Source organism: Eptesicus fuscus, chromosome 14 (assembly GCF_027574615.1).
Source record: "Eptesicus fuscus isolate TK198812 chromosome 14, DD_ASM_mEF_20220401, whole genome shotgun sequence".
Classification (NCBI taxonomy): Eukaryota; Metazoa; Chordata; class Mammalia; order Chiroptera; family Vespertilionidae; genus Eptesicus; species Eptesicus fuscus.
In genome coordinates, this window is record NC_072486.1 from 52,404,938 (window position 1) to 52,424,965 (window position 20,028).

Below are 20,028 nucleotides of genomic sequence, written 5' to 3' on the forward strand. Positions count from 1 at the left end.
ACAGGCTGTAATACTTAAATAGTATCTAGGCCAGTCATGGGCAACCTTTTGAGCTTGGTGTGTCAAACTTCACCAAAAAAACTGAGCATAACTCAGGTAGTGTGTCACTTTGAGGAAAAAAACTAACTCCAAGACTCTAGTCGCAAATGTTTCATCCTCAGGAGCAGCAAATGTTTCATCCTCGGCATGCGGCCACGTGTCATTAGAAATGGCTACGCGTGTCAGTGCTGACACGCGTGTCATAGGTTCGCCATCACTGATCTTAGGCAACAATAGCCTTGCAAATACCAACTGGGTTTGAATTGCTTCAATTGTCACTCTTGTATATGATGATATAGTCAATGTCATCAGTTGCATTAACAAAAGGCCTTTGGGTTAAGTGGACTTACTCATGCAGAAGGGGCCTGGCCACGGTATCCCCCCACCTATGAGCACGATAAAGGAGAGTGTAGAGATAGGGCAGTAGAGTGTAGCGGATGGTAAGGTAGTGCCTGGAGGAATTCAACAGCAGAGAGTTGGCTCCAAAGGAGGCAGGATCCTGGGCCTGGAAGGAAGGAAGATGTTGCAGTTGTCAGCTTGCCACGCACAACAGAAGTATCTGGAGAATTCCAGACCCCATTCATCACAACCGAGAGTTTACTTCCTGAAAGACCTGGAAGCTTGGCCCCAGATCAGTACAGTTGGGCAAAGAGATCATTTCACCAAGTAAGTGGCCATTCTTCACCTTGAAACTCAGCTCCCTTCACTCACTCTTTTAGGGGTGCTCTCTAGAGAGACTGCCAGTTCAATAATTTTGAAGCATTTCCTCATTTGATTCTCATAACAATATGAGCAATGTCGATAAAGTATACAGAGGTTTGATAAAAACCTTCACAGACTCGCCGTTTTCTTGACTGAAGCATAGAAATAGCAGAGGCTGTGGCACAGGGCATTTTAATGGTGCATCATAGGTCCTGGTTGATTGCAAACAGTGGTGCAAATTAGCCTGATCGAGCACCAGGTAGGAGGATGACTCAACACATTCCTTAGATGCCCATAGATGCAGTCATAAGGGATGCCAAGTTTATTTAGATCCTATCTCCTGGGAGACTTACCTTGTAGCCTTGGCCATTGTGATTCCTGGCAAATGGGTAGAAAGCTCCCAGCTGCATCCACCGCCTGCAGAGCTCCTCAGGGGCATCCAGTGCAAAGCCACATATGTCAGCACCCACCTGGAAGGACACACAGACAGCTCAAAGGGAGTACATCCCCCTTTGCTTTCTACCAGGGACCTCCCAACTAAACTTTGCTAACCTCTTACTGAGAAGACTAATATGGTGTGATTGAATTGGTTTATATCCAGTGTCCACTCTACTGCCAAGTGTCTTTGAGTAACGTACTTAACCCTCTTGTGCCCCAGTTTCCTCACTTTGTTACCAGTAAAGTAGGCATTAATTAGCTACAGAGGGTTGTTCTAAGTGAAATAAGTCAAACACTTGACACACAATAGCTTTTTGATGAATAGTTACTAGAAATGTTATTTATATTATTATTTTGACCAAACTGCTATTGAAATTAATTTTCCAACACCTAAACCTGATATTGTTACTCACCAATTCAAAAATTCCCAGAGTCTCCTTGCAGCTTATCCTATTAGCTCCACAAAACCTGGCTCCAACCCACCTTTCCAGCATCACTTACCATTCTAGTCCTACACACCAACCCTCACAGACTCATCAAAATGACCTCCCCCCATGAGTCAGAAAAAATATATCCACTTTTCAAATTTAAACTCAAGCGCTATCTTTTCCATGAAGTTTCTCTTGACTCCCTTTGTTCCTTGTAATCTTGGTAAGTCCTTTCTCAGGATTTCCCTTAACAGTTGATGTATATGTCCCTGTTGGTACGTTTACCCCAGCTTGTCATAATTGTTTGTTTATATATGTCTCCTCTTACTAAATTATAAACTCTTTGGGGAAAGAGAAGGCATTTCTGTTATTATATTTATGTTTTTCTCTGCCCTCACCATGCATACCTAACTCAGTACCTTGCATATAGTAGGAGCTCAATAAATATATATGTTGAATTTAACTAAAATATGCCAAAGTGCTGGTAATGTTATGTTTCCTCACCTGGGTGCTGGATACATGAATGTGTGTATCAGTTTGTGAAATTCATCAACTGTATACTTAAGGATATGTGCACTTTTGTGTGTGTATATTATACTCTAATAGAAAGAAATTTTCCAATGGTATAACTTCAAGGTTGAACTTTCTATCTTTATAAGACAATGCAAGGAAGAATGTGGTAGGATCAGAGTCATACTGTGTAGATGAAACACATACTCTCAAGATATGAAATCCCTGGGCCATGGAGGGTAGGGAGGGGAGTCTTACGATTTGAAAACTTTCTAAAATGAGGCTTTCTGGAAATTGAGGTTCATAAGAGAACTTGGGATGTGGACTTACCATTGGGATACCAAAAAGATTGAACTCGAGCATGCCAGGAATGGACCATCGAAGGTCATCCCAGGTGGCTGCATTGTCTCCTAACCAATGAGCTGCAAACTTGCCAGATCCCGCAAAGGTGGAACGGGTTATAATGAAGCTTCTCTTATTAGGGAACACAGTCTTGACAGCCCTAGAAAGGGATAGAGTAGGAGTCAATGTGCAACCTTAGTGTGTCTCAGCCCAGCAACATATACCAAAGGCCTCAGAAGTCAATACCCCATCCACCTCTTTAGTTCTCTGCCAGTGGAGTTAGAGTTACTGATGGGGCAGACTGAATTATTAAGGATATTTATGTTTTGTTTTATTTTAAGGTGTTTTCTTATGTACATCAATAACTCCGTAATTTTCAAGACTTTCCAAAGAAGTCTTGAAAAGGCTAGTAACTAGAGCATACAAGTTTTATGGAACAAAGGCAAAATTTAACTTTACATAGCTGTGTATAAACAGGGTGGGGAAAAAGTAGGCTTACAGTTGTGAGCATACAAAACACAGATTTATTCTTGTATTACTATTTATTTATTGTATTATTATCCAAACGAACAACTGTAGACGTACTTTTACTCCATCCTGTACATAGGTCTTTCACAGGGTGTGATTTTAGACATACACAAAAATGAACATAGGAACCCCCTCTTGGAACTTAAATTGTTTTTAAGTAGAAACACTTTGGTCATAATCTATATAATAAAAGCCTAAGTGACCTTTACAGCGGAATGACCAAAACGACTGGTCACTATGATGCACACTGACCACTAGGGGGAAGACGCTCAATGCAGGAGCTGCCCCCTGGTGGTCAGTGAGCTCCCACAAGGGGAGCACTGCTCAGCCAGAAGCCAGGCTCATAGCTGGCAGGTGCAGCGGCAGTGGCGGTAGCCTCTCCCGCCTCCACAGCAGTGCTAAGGAGCAGCAAGCCGAGCAGTAAGGAGCAGAGAGCAGGCAGGTGGTAAGGAGCAAGGGGTCCCAGGCTGCGAGAGGGATATCCAGCAGGCAGACATCCCCCAAAGGGTCCCGGACTTCGAAAGGGCTCAGGCCAGGCTGAGGGACACACAGCCCCAGTGCATGAATTTTGTGCACCAGGCCTCTAGTTTTGTAATAAGAAAAGACATTTTAAAATTATGTATCTATGTGAATATTTTTATAAGTAAATATAAAGATACTAGAGGCCCGCTGCACAAAATTCGTGCAAGGGGCTCAGCCTTTACAGCTGCAGCAGCTTGCCTCAGCCCTTGCAGCCCTGGCTTTGTCTGGAAGGTCATCAGGAATGTCATTCAGCTGTTTGGTCTAATTAGCATATTACACTTTTATTATTATACTAGAGGCCTAGTGCATGAAATTCGTGCACTGGGGCGTGTGTGTGTGTGTGTGTGTGTGTGTGTGTGTGTGTGTGTATCTCTCAGTCGGGCCTGCGCCAGTCCGGGACCCCTCGCTCCTTACCTCCTGCCTGCTCACTGCTCCTTACCGCTTGGCTTGCTGCTCCTTAGCGCTGCCGCAGAGGCGGGAGAGGCTCCCCCCACCGCTGCTGCACTCACCAGCCATAAGCCCGGCTTCTGACTGAGCGGCGCTCCCCCTGTGGGAGTGCACTGACCACCAAGGGCAGCTCCTGCATTGAGCGTCTTCCCCCTGGTGGTCAGTGTGCATCATAGCACCCAGTCGTACTGGTCGTTCCGCCATAACAGTTGCTTAGGTTTTTATTACATAGATATATCATCTACTAGTATATTTTTAAAATAAGAAATCTGTTATATTCTTTAAAACATTTGCTTTACAATGTTTTTAACAACTTTCAAGAAGGCTAAAATCATACCATGACTTTGCTAATGAATGAATGTGGTTTTGGTCTGGCAGTAAATAGAGTAAATTCTCAATACCTTTTCCTCACTATAGTATTTGAATCTACACACAAAGGCAGACACAGCACAGAAAGATGCTGAGCCAGAATCTAAAACCCCAAAGCACATGGAGTCTGAATTACCTAACCCTCCATCCTCCAGTCAAGACAGTGTGGCAGAGAGGAAAATATGTGGGCCTAGGATCCATGCATAAATGTGCTTAAATTTTGCTTTTACAATTTATTAGCTGTTTGAACTTAGTCAAGTTACTTCTCTTTCTTCCTTCCAACTTTTCATTTATTCATGCATTCTTCTATTTCATACTTTCCATGAATATTTATGGGATTCCTTCTTCCCTATGTGCTAGGTAGTTTCTTCATTCATTCAGTAATAATAACCATACTTATCTTGCAAAGTTCTTAAAAGTAAACCACTGGCACCTGGTATCTAGCAAGATCAAGAATGTGCCCTGTTTGATGTCCATAGAAACAGTATCCTTACTCTGCTGTGGCAATCGCCATAGAGTAGCCATACAGATTGTGGACATCATACTGCTTGCCCCAGTGCTGCACTGCATCCATGCAGAGAGTCTTGCAGAACAGGTACCCATCCAGGACTCCTGGGAGAAAAATAGGGTCAGAGAGTGAGCACCTACACTGCACATTCCCTATTCTTTGACTGTCATAGAAGCTGACACGGTTCTCACTGGGCAAGCATTTACTGTGCCATCCTGCAAACGATCACACAGATTCCTCACTCTCAAAGGACTACACATTTGGGGTAGTTACTCTGAGGTATAAAGAAATTGTGTTGGCTGATACACATGCTCCCACCTGGGTGCTCATGTGACTAGAGGCAGGCATTTGGAACAATATGATCCAGTTAGACTTGAGATTCAATCTGAATTCTTCAAACTCAGCTAAGTTAAATGGTTCAAAAATATAAATACTGGATGAAAGTATAAATTAATTTATCAATTCTCTCCATTGACCAGATATTATAAAGAATGATTGCCCAATCTCTCTTTCGTTCATCTATTCCTTTCTTCTCTGATTGGGCCACTCTGGTTCAGATCCAAATGACCTTTGAATTTTAACTATTGCAAAAGCTTCTTAATGGCTTATTGACTTCTGACCTATTGATTTTCTAATCCATATTATATATTAATGCCAGGTTAATACTTCTAAAACCACTTGACTATTACATACTTCCTTTTATTAAAACATAAGCAGATTCCCTCACAAAAAGAATAAAGTGTGAACTGTTTAGCCTCCTATCCAAGTCCTTCAACATTTGATTCTGACCCATCTGCTCCAATTTCCTATTTTCCCACCAGACTGGAAGTCTTCATAAGATGCTATAATTCTAGCAACTCATTCCTTTCTTAATCAAGACACTGTTTGTCTGGGAGCCTCTTCAATAAATGCTGTGATTTCAAGGTCACCCCCTGTTCAAAGTTAGTGGTGTTCAAAGTTCAATCAGAGCTCATTTGCATCATATTCACTGACTTGGACTTTGACCTCCCAAGCAATTCATTCTGACTTACTTTTCTCCTATGGTTCAGGTGTGTTCTTCACACTCTTAATATCACTACACTTGAGCCTTATCTGAAGATCAAGCCTGATTATCTGGTTTCCCTGTGGTAAGTCCTAACCTTTGGAAGTAGACTCTAGAGCAACACAGACTAACCACTAGCCTCTAGCTTCTGAACCCCAACTTCTCTAGACCTTCCCCTAGAAACAGGTCAGACTATAGGTAGAATGAATAGTTTGCCCCTTTTTGAATTAATGCATCCTTTAAGAAAGCATGGAGTGTTTTTATTTTCTTTCTTCGTTTTTCTTATATATTACCCACATTCTCCTTTCTAATGCACTCTTATGTACAAACTCTCTTGCCAAGTTGTCCATATATATCCTTATGAAATTAAAATACCAAATATGCATTGCCACTTTAATTAGACAAACTACTAAGACTTACTGGGAATGAATGGAGGATAATTTAGATTACTTGTGGAACATCCTGAAAGTGAACCATCAACAAAGTTGGAGAGCTCATTCATATCCTACAAGACAGAGGTTAAAAGTTATGTCTTTTTTTGAGGAATCAGAAAAATGATCCCAGATATTTCTTTTTAAAAGAGGTTCTTATATACATGGAGAGAAATAGATATTCCTATCTTCTCTATACATTGAAGGTTTCATGGAGATGGTTCTTATAAATCCCTTTAAAATTATAGCTGTCTATAATCACAGAAAATAAAAAATTTCCAAACACATTAGGTGAAAAAATATTTTAATTTATACAGTACCATATATAAACTTATATATTCTATGTATATCCAAAAATAGCTATGAATATACACACACACAAATATACATATATAAAAAAACATACATAAGCAAAGAGAGTGAGAGAGCAAACATGTGCCGATGGATATGCAAGTGAGGGGTCCGAAAGATCGATACCAAAATATGCCTTTGGTCAATATCATTTTAGAGGGTTTTGTTTTCATCTTTGTAGCTCTCTATATTGTTTGAATTTCCTACATTTCTCTTATAAACAGAAAAAAATCTTCAACTCTAGAGCTCTCCAAATTTTGCTGAACATCTGTAGTTTTACATTTGTTTTATTTGACAATATATAAGACATCTGTCCTTACTGCAGCCACAGTTTTGTCATACACCTGGGTACTCTGGCTCTGATAAATTTATCCAATATCTCCAAATGAAAAGGTCCTGAACTGATAATTGAACAATTTATGTACTTGTGACAATACAAAGAGTATGATCTATTTCTACTTCATTTATTTGTAAAAGAAGTACTGGATTGGGGAAAAAACAGATTACTTCTAATCCTAATGATTTGATTTTGATTCTAAGCTACACGTTTTGATAAGATTATTGGAATAGAAAAATAGGGAGTTTGAACATCAAGAAGTTAAAAAGTATGACCACAAAAGAAATACACAACTTTAACACAGACAATGAAGACACTGACATTATTAAATATTGTGCTTGCCTTGGTTCAGTCACCAATTCAAATGGAGACTGCATCCAAGAAATCAAGAGAAAGCTGAGACTCAAAAGGACAGCAATGGAAGAATTAGGAAAGTTCATCATGAGCAAGGATGTGACATTAAAGACCAAAGGTAAAATTATCGACACCTTTGTATTCCCTGTTACTATGAATAGATGAGAAAGTTGGACAGTGGAGAAGGCTGATAAGAAAAGAATTGATTCAATTGAAATATGGTGATGAAGGAGAGCTCTATGGATACTGTAGACCATCAGAAAGATGAACGAGGGGCTCCTAGAGCAAATTAAGCCTGAAACATCACTGGAGGCAAAAATGTCAAAACAGAAGCTGTCCTGTTTCTAACACAGCATGAGAAGGCAGGATTCTTTGCTAAACATATTAATTCTGGGGGAAAATAGAAGGCAAAGGAAAAGAGGAAGACCAAGTATGAGACGGACTGCCTCATAAAAGAAGCCTTTGGCATGAGTCTGCAAGAGCTGAGCAGAGCTCTTGAGGACAGGACACTGTGGACTTCAGTCATTCATAGGGCCTCTAAAAGTCAGAGCCAACTCAATAGTGTGAAACACACACAAAATAGGGAATGCTTAGAATTTATTGCCATACTTGCTATCCTCTCCTTCTCTCCCATCTATGGTCCATGATTCAATTATACAGATATACACAGTCTGAATACTAGCCACCGAATAATCAAAACATTAAGAACTCACAATCCAGATTCCATCAAACTCCACTTGATTGTGGAAAAGCTTAAATTCATTTGCCCACCAAACAGCACACTTGGGGTTGGTGTAATCAGGAAACACAGTTTTTCCAGGCCAGACCTGCAGAAGAAAAAAATAAGCAAAGGAACAAAGAAGAAAACATTGATCGGAGTAAATGAAGTGAATATAGAGTAAAAGAGAGTACTTTGAAAAATAAATTCCTAATATGATCAAGGCAACAGAGGGGCTTGGGCACAGGTTCTTCTCAGGAATGTGAAGCACTCCAAATACCTAGAATAAGTGTCAGGAGGATGAAAACTCATGTGATGAAAACTCTTTTTTTTTTTAATTTGTTAAGTCCTTGCTAATCTTCAGTTCTGGTTCACCCTTCCTTCTCACTTTCTCTATCCCACTTCTAGGAATGACAAATGAGGGGTAGGACTATATATATTTCAACTGGTCCATTACAAATTGTGGGTTCTAACCATCAATTACTTTTCTCTATTCCTTTCCTATCCACTTTCCCTCAGACGCTATGTACACAGGTCTTCGAAGGTATTAGAAATGAACCAGTAGGTAACACCTTCATAGAAAACAATAACAATAAAACAAAGTAGTCATACTTGTCAAATACTACAGAGAAATTAAGTAAGAAAAGGGATGAAACAATTCCATTGTATTTGCCAATTATTGGGATAACTGGTGCCATTTGACAGAGCAGTAGCAGTAAAGTGATGGGGGAAGGAAGACTACAGTCAGCTGATGAGTGAATGGGGGTGAGGAAGTGCATATTCAGTATGGGGGCTATTGTTTAAAGGGACTTGACTGTGAAGGGAATATAAGAGCTAGGATGGCTGGTAAGTATTTGGGGATGAAGGAATAGGAAAAGTTGAGTACTAACATATATAAGGCATCTGAAAACAAGAACCAAAACAATTATACACAAATAGCCCCTCTGCCAGCCCCCAGCTTCCCCACTAAGTTACCTCCCCAATGAGTGGAGTCACTTCATCTGAAGCATTGATCCATATCTTCATATCTAAACCCCTGTCATATGGGCCATAGGGATTACTTGAGGAAGAGTTGATGGAGATAGCTGGATCCTAAGGGGAAAAATACAATGAAGGATCAAGCTTTAAACTAGAGGCACTTAAAGGGGTTTGGGAATTGGGGACAAAGGAAGGGGAGCTTGGTGTAATGACAAGAAAGAGCAAGTGCCAAGTTTGGTAGTAAATGAGGATGGCACATACCACAATGATGACCAGTTTTTGTCCGTTATTGTGCAAATCCTTAGCAAAATCAGGAAAGCCTTTAAAATCTACTGGATTATAAGTGAAGTCTTTCCTTGCATCCATATAATCAATATCAGCATGCTGAACATCCTGAAAGAACACACATACAAAGTACTCCTCCATTTAGTTCCTGGGAATTTCCCTGTTAAATTAGTCAGTTCAATTATCATTGTTATTATTCAGGATCCACACTGACTCTGTGCTGGGCTCTAAACAGAGTCCATAATCAGTCCCTGGTGTCTAAATGTTCCTTTTTCCAATGGTAATTTCAAAACAAATGGCACATCGTTTCCCTAAGGCCTGGAATCAGGTTAACCACATCATCCTACCTTGTTGCTTGGCCATTGGGATTCAAAAACAATCTAAGAAACAAATCACAACCATGACAACAAATCACTAAGGCTATCGAAAATATAGCCAGGCCCTAAATTCTACCCCATTCACAAGATAATGGGGGGAGGGGTTGTCTTCTCCCTCGTTTTACCACCCCGCATTTTGTTGTGTGCTGCTCTACTTCAAGTCTTTTTTGGTGATTATCCTTCCCCAATTGAACCTGTATGAAAATAGTGGGACCCAGAAAGAAATTGACTCTTGTTCTAGGATCTAGGTGTTGCCCTCTAAGGGGTTGGGGAAGGGAGAGAAGAGGATTATTCCAGAGACTATTGGGCTTTTCCCTTTGTTTCGCTTGTAAAATCTCACTTCGAATTATACAACAGACACATTCAAATTTATCTATTCATAACATAAAAATATTTGGTTACATGTATATACTGTCTCTTTTTGCTCACTTAAACTAGGAAAAGAAAAGCCTTGAGAATTAAATGCATTATGTAAATAAAATGCATTATATGAAATGTAGTTAATATAGTAAGTATAAGTAAATAAAATATGTAAGTAAATAAAAAATGTGATAAGAAAAAAATAGAGACACAAACAGGTTGCCTCCTAACCCCATAATTGTGGCCTCTAAGTAATATTTCGTGCTATAAAGAACCAGTCCTTGAAGGAATGTCTGGCCCAACAACAACAACAAAAAGTCAACCACTCTAGCCCTAACTGGTTTGGTTCAGTGACTAGAGCGTTGGCCAGGGACACATGGGTGGGTTTTGGGTTTGATCCCCAGTAGGGAGTGTGCAGGCGGCAGCCAATCAACAATTCTCTCTCATCATTGATGTTTCTATCTCTCTCTCCCTCTCCCTTCTTCTTTGAAATCAATAAAAACATATATATTTTTAAAAGTCTACCACTCTAAATATATACAAATCTTTACATTATATATTTTTTTAAAATTCAGGTGGAGAAATTATAAACAATTATTCTTATTTTCCAAGGGAACTCTTTTATTTTTGGAGGAATTTTTAAAACCTTACTTACGTAAGGGAGCTGTGCTGCCCGGTTTCTCTCCACAACTTCTTTCATGTTAGCTAGGGTTCCATAGTCATAACGACTGAGTTGAAATCCAAGTGCCCAGTATGCAGGTAGGACTGGCCGACCAATGAGCTGAAAGATATTTGAAATAAAAATTAGCAAATGTTCTATTTATATTATAAAAGGCCTGTGGCTGTAAATACCGTAACAACCAAATGACTGTTCACCAGGAGGTGCATGGAGCACCTCTCAGGCCCTACTCCCACCCCCATCCCCAACCCTGGGGTGCCAGCAGCGTCTGTGGAGCATGCAAGGCATCGCAGGGTGGCAGACATGGCCCTGATGGCAGGCTAGGCCTAGGGGACCCTACACGCGCACAATTTAATCATGTGCTGGGCCTCTGATTTTTAATAAAAGCCTTTTCTAAGCGTTGGTTTAGGGGCACAAAACATACTCCATTTTCCAACACACGTTTTCATTAATGTTAGTCTATTTTTCCAGTCCCTTTATAAATCATCAAAGGTAGGGTCAATTAGTAATAGGAGATTTACAATAGCTACTTATAATAGCAGATTTTCATGAATCACACTTGCATAGTAAACTTGATTTTCTTTGTGCTCTTTAGGACTTTCTCAGTCATCATATGATATAATTTTACCTCTAGATACTCCTGGACCACTTGTTCTGGAGTATTTCCCAAGAACACATAGAAGTCCAGAATGCCCCCAATGGTGCGGTAAGTGATGGCTGGTGTGGGCTGGAGGGCAACCTCTTAATAGATTAAAAATGAAGAAAATAAAAATTAGAATTTATTCTTGATAATTACAAAGCTTTATATCAGATGATCGCAGCCATCTGAATATTAATAAAGTGATCCTAAGATTTTGTGTACAAAGGGACAAACTGACAATCAAAGTCCATCCTGGCAGCACATGGGAGTCTAAGCACTGGTTCTGTGACAGATTTGGATAATTGGTGACTGGAGTGTCTTAACTCCTGTGTCAGGATGCAGGCTCTCGTGAAAAAACAACCAGTTTCATGAAGGGGTCCAGAATAAGCCACTGTAGCATAAAAATTATTTTAGGCTGAAGACATTCAAGTTTCTGAAATTTCTTATCAACTTAAAAGCAGAGCCTCCTAAAGGTACTCAGTTGTCATAAATGCCTTCCCCTGCAGCAACCCTAATCTTCTCTGAGACAATAAATTAACACCACATCCAAGTGGATATTGTCACAAGAATGTAATACCTCCCGATTGTTCTCCTAAGGGCTCATTTATCTTCCTGAAAAGTCATTTGCTTTCCCATAGGTGCTTTTCATCCCTCCCACCTCCTCTAAGGAGTCATTTTTTTTTTTTTATCATAAGTGCCTTTCTCCCCTCACATTTACCTATTAGGATGATATGTCAGCTCCAGATTATAACACTTCCTTGAGCTGCTCTCCACTGAGCATGCTTATGCATAGGCATGTTGCATGTGTATAAATAAACTCCGTCCTTTCTCTTGTTAACCTGTCCTTTGTCAGTTTCATTCACAGGCCCCCAAATACTAAACTTAAGGGGATAGAGAAACTTTTTTTCTTTGACATTCACAACTATATAACATGCTGTTCCTACCCTGCACCCACCATTATTGCAGGAATATAACCCAACTAGACACTGAAGCAGTAGCCTCAATGAATCTCACACCAAGCAAGAGCCAATCTAGAAAAAGTCAGATATGATACTGTAAATTCACAGTCCCTTTAAGCATCAATCACAAATCCCAGAAGTGAGTCTCCCCATACCCTTGTTTTGCATTTAGAGATAAAAGACCTCAAAATCTACTGAAATGTATTCTGCAGCCATGGGAGCAACTCGCACAGAGTATCTAGGATCCTGTGGTCCTTCCCTTATTATCTAATTCCTTTCAACTATCTGACACTATATAATCCTTGTACTATTTCAATCTGTTCTTAGAATACTAGGTATCTTAGAATCATCTGAAATTCTATTAGGTATCTTATAACAATCTTAGATCACCAGGAGAGATTCTCAAATGATCTGTTTTGAAGGATCAGATCTTGGTTTTCAAATTTCCAATTATTTTTAAACTGATACTTTTATAAAATAACATGAAAATGAATTACTAGGAAATGGTTTGTGCATGCACTTGGATGCTACAACAATGTTTACTCTTGATTTTTATACTCATCTTACTGTAGAACTGACACAATTTGTGAACCATCTGTGGGCCACACTCTGAGTATCATGGGTCTAGTCCATTGATCCTCAGTTGAAAAGAGGGTGGGGATCGATATCCTATTCCCACCATCAACACTGGAAGAGTCTGATACTTCTCTACTCCTGTGCTGACTGATTCATTGCCACTAGAATCCATTGTTACTTTTGCAAGCAGAAAAAGAGTTGAAAATCATCGATCTAGTCTAAAATCTTCAAACTACTTTCTAGAATCCTATAATGTTACACTCTTTGGTATTAAACAATTTGATCTTATTCCGTATAACCCTTGCCACTTCTTTACCTTGCTACCCTTGGAATGTCTGAATGTGACATTCACTGCTCAGTTGTAGCTCCCTGGTTAGACCCAATTACTTCATCATCAGGCCAAGAACAACTGGCTATTTCCCACCTGAGCTTATATCAACCCCTCTTCTGGATGGAAGTCTAAAGAAGGAGAACAACAAATTGGTAGAAACTGTCTCTGAGTAGGTTATAGTTTGCTGTCTTAACTCTATAATAGAAAATATTCCAACAGAGGCAAACACATTCAGGAAAGTCATAAGCTAGGAGAGAAACCCCTACTCATCGCTGCCACATGTCAACACACAAGGCCTTAAGCTATGGCTCAGCTATTCCTAAAGGGTTCCATTCCTTTTATCATCGTGCTATAAAAAAGGGACTGAAGATTGCTCTGATGCTTTCTTTTTTTCATGACTATTCCTTTAGTCCTTTACCCATGGCATTGCTGTTCATCAGAAACACTCCAAAGGATAATCCACTAGCATCTTCAAGGCATAGGAAGAATGTCTGTGCGCCATACAAGTTATTTCCATCCTGCAGAAAGATAATTAAATACAAATTTACAAAATAATTAAAAACAAATTTACAATCTAGTAGTCTAAACCACTTGGCCAGAAATGACTTAGGAATTCAGTGTTAATCATGTGAGTAATTGACAGGGAACTCATAATTAAAGAAGACATAACTAAACTTTGAAAATATAAGGTTGATATTTAGTTGATGCTAACCAAGTAAAAAAAAGTGTTCCCTTATTGAATAAGCCACCTATGACCATTTATCTAAAAGGAATGTGATAGCGTGTGATATCTGAAGTTCTGAAGAGCTCTCCTCTCAAAGAGGTTTGCCTTACCTGACCTAATCCCACCTGAAAAAGCTCCATTAAGCCTTAATAAGAATCGGGCACCTTTCTAATGTGCAACTAGATGGAGCTCTTCTTGAGATACGTGGTCTTCTAGTCTTTACAACAGTAGAGTTTAGAAATTGAACTGGTCTTCCATACATCCAAATAGTACAGTAGTTCTCAACCTGAACTCTATCCCCGCCCAATTAAAACAGAATCCCTGAGGATGGAAGCAAGCATTGATGGTCTGTTAAATTTCCCCAGGTGATTCCAACGTGTAGTCATGTTTGAGAATCACTGCTCTAAAACAGCATTTTTCAAAATTTGGTGTGCATACAAATCATATAAGAATCTTAGTTAAATGTTGGTTCTAAGTCAGTAGATGGAAGAGGAAGCTGAGAGCCCACATTTCTCACAAAGTGGTGCCCATGCTGGACACTTCAAGTAGCAAGGATCCAGGGCTCCTTATTAAAGAATCATCAGCCATTCCCAGTGACTAAATTTTATCGCTGTTACTTACAAACTTTTTTTTACATTGGGGTTTATTTGGCTTTTCTGAGCCCCCATTTCCTCATCTGTTAAGTGGAGTAAATTATACTTATTTTTTCCAAGTTCTTTTGGTAATAGTAATCCTAACTAATAAAAGAGTAATATGCAAATTGACCATCACACCAAGACACAAGATGGCCGCCCCCATGTGGCCAAAGATGGCTGCCACAAGATGGCTGGCAGAAGAGGGAAGTTGGAGGAGACCAGGCCAGCAAGAGAGGGCAGTTGTGGGGGACCCAGGCCTGCAGGGGAGGGCACTTGGGGGTGACCAGGCCAGCAGGGGAGGGCAATTGGGGGGGACCCAGGCCTGCAGGGGGGGCAGTTGGGGGGGACAGGCCTACAGGGGAGGGCAATTGAGGGGAACCAGGCCTGCAGGGGAGGGTAGTTGAAGGAGACCAGGACAGCAGGGGAGGGCAGTTGAGGGTGACCAGGCCTGCAGGGGAGGACAGTTAAGGGTGACCAGACTGGCAGGGGAGGGCAGTTAGGGGTGACCAGGCCTGCAGGGGAGGGCAGTTAGGGGCAATCAGGCCATCTGGGGAGCAGTTAGTGTTGATCAGGCTGGCAGTGGAGTAGTTAGGGGGTTATCAGACTGGCAGGTAGAAGCAGTTAAGGGCAATCAGGCAGAGGCAGGCGAGCAGTTGGGAACCAGCAGTCCTGGATTGTGAGAGGGATATCCGACCTTCCATTTAGGCCCGATCCTGGTGGGTTGGACATCCCTCAAGGGGTCCCAGATTAGAGAGGGTGCAGGCTGGGCTGAGGGATAACCCCCCACCCCTGTGCACTAATTTTGTGCACTGGGCCTTTAGTAATGTATACAAATAATCAATAAATTATTCTATGATCTCTTTTCATCCAGCCACTAGTTCCACTTAGTCAGGAAAGTAGCTGAACAAGACCTGGATTGCTGAGCCTAGAAAATACCTCTGTTTTGTCAAAACAAAAAAGCAAAAGAAATAATAAAAGAAATCAGCAACAATAACAATAAAATAACAATAACAATAAAATTCTACTCTTTCACTGCTCCAAACATTCTTCACACAAAGAATGATTAATATAATATTTTAGTTGATATTTTATCCTGTTTTTGCTGACAAACATGGTAAGTTGGTGATTTATACAGGTCAACCTAAAATATAGAGATCATAATATTGTGCATAGTCAATATTAGTAATGTTTTCTCTAGAACTAAAAGGAAGATCTAAAGAAAAGTAGTTCAGCCCTAGCCAGTTTGGCTCACTGGATAGAGCATTGGCCTGGGGACTGAAGGGTCCCAGGTTCAATTCTGGTCAAGGGCATGTACCTTGGTTGCAGGCACATCCCCAACCAGTAGGGGGTGTGCAGGAGGCAACTGATCTATGCTTTTCTCTCATCCATGTTTCTAACTCTCTATCCCTCTCCCTTCCTCTCTGTAAAAAATCAATAAAATATTTTTTTTAAAAAGAAAAGTAGTTCATATTAACTTTCTATGTAGCAGACACTCTTCTAGAGACTCTATATATAGCAATTAATTTAATTTCCATCACAACCTTATGGTAAATATATTGCCCCCATTTTATAGGTGAAAAACTGAAGACACAAAGAGGTAACTTGCCCAGAACCACGTAACTGGTAACTGGCAGTGCCAGAATTCAGACCCAGACAGCCTCATCCTAGCATCTTATTCTTAGCCATTACACTGCACACTGGGGGGTGACCTTCAAGAATGAGACTATAATAGTTAATGAAAAGGGTCCATCCTGTAACCTTACCCCATTAGGGGTTGTATCTCTAGCGAATATGGGCCAGGTCTTCCAATTCATATCATGGCGGTACTGCCTGTGCACTTGTTCTCCCAGACCGTACACATTGGCACTGGGCAGTCGGATGGAGAGCTGCAGGAACTGATCAGCAAACAGGAGGGGCCCAATGCTTGAATCAAATCTAGACACAGACAGAAAACACAGGGACAGGTGGGCAAGGGGGGTGGAGAGAACACAACTGATTAGAAAAGTGGTCCATGTCAATGACTCAATACCCCCTACTTAACGAGCCCCATTTGTCCTCCTATGACATTTTTCCTTGGACACTTAGAGATCAGGACTTCCTGGGAGCAGGTACCATGTGGTACATTTCTTAGGTTTGTCCCATAGACACTCTACCACATGACCTGAATTATAGTAGATGTTCCATAAACAGTTACTAGTGGGTGAACGTGACTAGATAAATGGAAGGGAAAAAGAGAGGGTGGGAGAAAAAGGACACAGCCTAGTGACTGGTCTACAATAAATGCTTAGTAATGACAAAAAAAGGAGGGATGGGGGAAAGAGGAAGGTAGGCAAAGAAAAAGTATATTCATTTGAAGGTGGAGAGTCTGGCCTCCAACATATTGAGATGAATCCTTCCTCAGGCTTGCAAAGCTCCCTCCCCCTTCCTACTCTGTTCCCCAGATAGGTTTTCCAAACTTACAGGGTTGAATTGTTGCTTTTTCTGATCACTTTGATACTAAATGGCTGTTTGGAGACCTTAACGTCATAGGTCTGGGAAGAAGCAGCATTTCCTTTGAAGGCTTGGACATGTTCATGCGGCACTTCGTACCTGCCACCCTTTTGGTCAGTTAACTATCCGGAGAGATGAAGGAAAAGAACGCCAAAATGAAAACTTGTCTGTATTCTCAAAACAGAAGCATCCCAATATCTGTGCTCATGGTACTGAAGCTCGGGCACTGATCCAAATGGCATTATGTCTAAGGTGCGTGTATACATTACATTATCAAATTCTGATGTTGAATACTTGGGCCTAAGCTAGTCCTTAGGTAGAAATATACACTCCACCTCTGAAGAGATGGAGTATCTCTAGAATTTTCAAAGAAGTGATAAGGTTTTTCCCTCCCTACTACATTTCATATGGTATTAAGGGCAAACAAATGAAAAACAAAGTTCACCAGTAAACTGTAATGTATACACTAGTATGAAGTTATCACACTGAAGGAAGGCTATGGATGCCTTTGACATACAGGTGCTAAGTATGAATAATGAAAGTAGAGGAAAAATACCTCCATTAGCAAAATTTTCTATTTTGTAGTAAGTGCAGTCATTGGGTGGGAAATAAGAACCTCTCGAAACAGATATTTTTAAAAAATAAACAAACTGCAACCTTAAAGTGGAACCGATTGGATGTCTGATATTCTGCTGTGAGAAGGACATTGTTGACATCATTTCCAAAGAGGGATGGAGAAGGCATCCTTTTCAACTGGGCTGTGAATCCTAATATAGAGAAGAAAAGGGTTTACAAAGCTGTGTACATTAACAAAAATACATAAAAATTAACGTTTATGTCAAAAAGGCTGGTGAAAAGCCTTTATGCACTCACACAATCTGATGCTAGGTACCGTCATTACCTTATCCAAAAACCATGCCTCTCTTTTACAAAATTTGATTGGAAACCTCCCCCAAAAGGCCTAACTCTCATTTTATCAGCCCATCAGTCATTCTGTGTTAATCGCATATCCTTTATACTCTCGGCCCACAATCTGTATATATATAATATTCCTTGGTTAGTCTCGTGTTACATTACAGGTGATCATATACATCGATGCCATCTCCCTAATTACATAAGCCAGATGAGAGTGGAGACCTTAGAAAAGCCTGACAAACCAAGAGTGGCTACGAAACATGCTTCTTCCTATATGCTAAGAGCCTCCCCAAAGTAGTCTCCCCTGGATGGTCATTAGTATGCTCTATATTTTAGGGTGGGAGGGAAAAGAGGGGATGTTTAGTCCATGCACACTGACATTGGCTAACTTTCCGAATATGTTGAAAAAATTGGAGGGATGGTTTAAAATCACAGTAAGTAGCCTCAGATTACTGAGTTCAAATCCCTCTCTTTAAATGTTAGAAATAGGGACCAAGGAAGTGATGATGTTTACGAAGCGGTTACATGAAGGGAGAGTCAGAAACAGAGTATGTCTCTGAAGTCCCAAGACAGAGTGATTTTTCCTTGATGCCAAAATAAATTCTAGTCCTTGTTTAAGAGCAACGCCCACCTTCAGTCACATGCATGAGTGTGGCCCTGCAAAGCAAACTGCATCTCGCCGAGGCTCTCCTCTGGAGCCAACAGAGCCAATTCCCAGAGTCTGGAGCTCCTGCCTCCTGGTCTGGCTTACCTGCATTTGTCTTCACAGGGTCACCCTCCACCTGGTAGCCATGACTCTTAGAATAGTAGCACCAGGGCACACTGATGGGTCCCTGCGGTTTCCAGCAGCAGCCACGCTGTTCACAGGTGGCCTGTAATAAGAGATTTAGTCACAATAACTCCATTTGTTACTAGAACAGTCATTTACAAACATAATTTGCACTTGTGATACCATTTACTTTGTTTTACAAATAAGGGAACTGATATTTGGAGAAACTGTGCTATATCCCAGTCCATACAGAACTTGTACTCAAAAGCAATCTTTCCTTCAAATGTTCTTCCTAGTTACTGTTATTATATAACAATATAGGGACCACAATGCAGTCCACATCTGCCATCACAATAAAACTGATAAATTTAAATATTCTAAGCTACAATATTGGTACATCACAATAACCCAAACTTTCAAGTGGAGTTTCATATACATAGGTTTGGTCTTTAAAAAACAAAGCCTTGGCAATCAACTTTATTCAAAAGCTTTAAGATCAATTTTGCTTTGACTTTTAAATGTGTGAGATTATATATATGACATTTATTTATTTATTTCATCTCTCCACTCATCCCAAGGCAGAGAATAATTGTTCCTTGAAACCCAAATAGATTCCAATTCTTATCTAAGCAAGTTTCCTGTTTCATACCACAGTTAATGACTGAATCAAGTGGAGACTAAAATGAACACAATCCCTTTCTCACCTCAACTAATTTTGGAGAAGCAACGAGGTTACATAGGAAAAAGTACAAAGAAACCTCTCGTCTTGAATGTGGCTAGACTGAGTGACTTGTATATAGAATGCGGCAAAAACAACGGAGTAGATTAGAGCACAGAAGAGTGGTGTTCCCTCTCTTTCCCTTGCTCTGTCGGAGCCTTACTCTGGGAAAGGTGAGATGTATTGTGGACAGGGCCACATGGCAAGGAGCTGGGGGAGATCTCGGGCCAATAGCAAGCAAGAAACTGAGGTCTCCACTCCAACAATCTGTGACACATTGAATCCCGCCAACAGTCGCATAAATGAGCTTGAGAAGGATCACCCCAACACCAATCACAGCCAACACCATAACGGCAGTCTTCTGAAAGACTCTGAGCCAAAAGCACCCAGCTGGACAAAGGCCAGATTTCTGACCACAGAAACTGTGAGAAAATAATGTTTGTTGTGTTAGGCCATTAAGTTTTGGGACCATTTGTCTCACAGCAATAGATGATTAATACAAATACATCCTGCTACATTATTTTAC

General features: G+C 40.5%; 1 protein-coding gene across 1 annotated transcript in view; it reads right to left on the minus strand.

The window, feature by feature from the left end:
• Positions 1-20,028, minus strand: part of LOC103294144 (maltase-glucoamylase) — a 68,062-nt gene that overhangs the window by 39,133 nt on the left and 8,901 nt on the right. Inside the window, exons 3-17 of the mRNA XM_028158971.2 lie at positions 18,767-18,887; positions 17,758-17,867; positions 17,071-17,222; positions 16,374-16,545; positions 13,670-13,769; positions 11,374-11,486; positions 10,722-10,847; positions 9,306-9,437; positions 9,042-9,158; positions 8,062-8,175; positions 6,296-6,380; positions 4,820-4,937; positions 2,448-2,619; positions 1,095-1,211; positions 390-544 (exon numbers count right to left, since the gene is read on the minus strand). Coding sequence (XP_028014772.2) covers positions 390-544; positions 1,095-1,211; positions 2,448-2,619; positions 4,820-4,937; positions 6,296-6,380; positions 8,062-8,175; positions 9,042-9,158; positions 9,306-9,437; positions 10,722-10,847; positions 11,374-11,486; positions 13,670-13,769; positions 16,374-16,545; positions 17,071-17,222; positions 17,758-17,867; positions 18,767-18,887 — 1,904 coding nt within the window. The remainder of the gene's footprint in view (positions 1-389; positions 545-1,094; positions 1,212-2,447; positions 2,620-4,819; positions 4,938-6,295; positions 6,381-8,061; positions 8,176-9,041; positions 9,159-9,305; positions 9,438-10,721; positions 10,848-11,373; positions 11,487-13,669; positions 13,770-16,373; positions 16,546-17,070; positions 17,223-17,757; positions 17,868-18,766; positions 18,888-20,028) is intronic.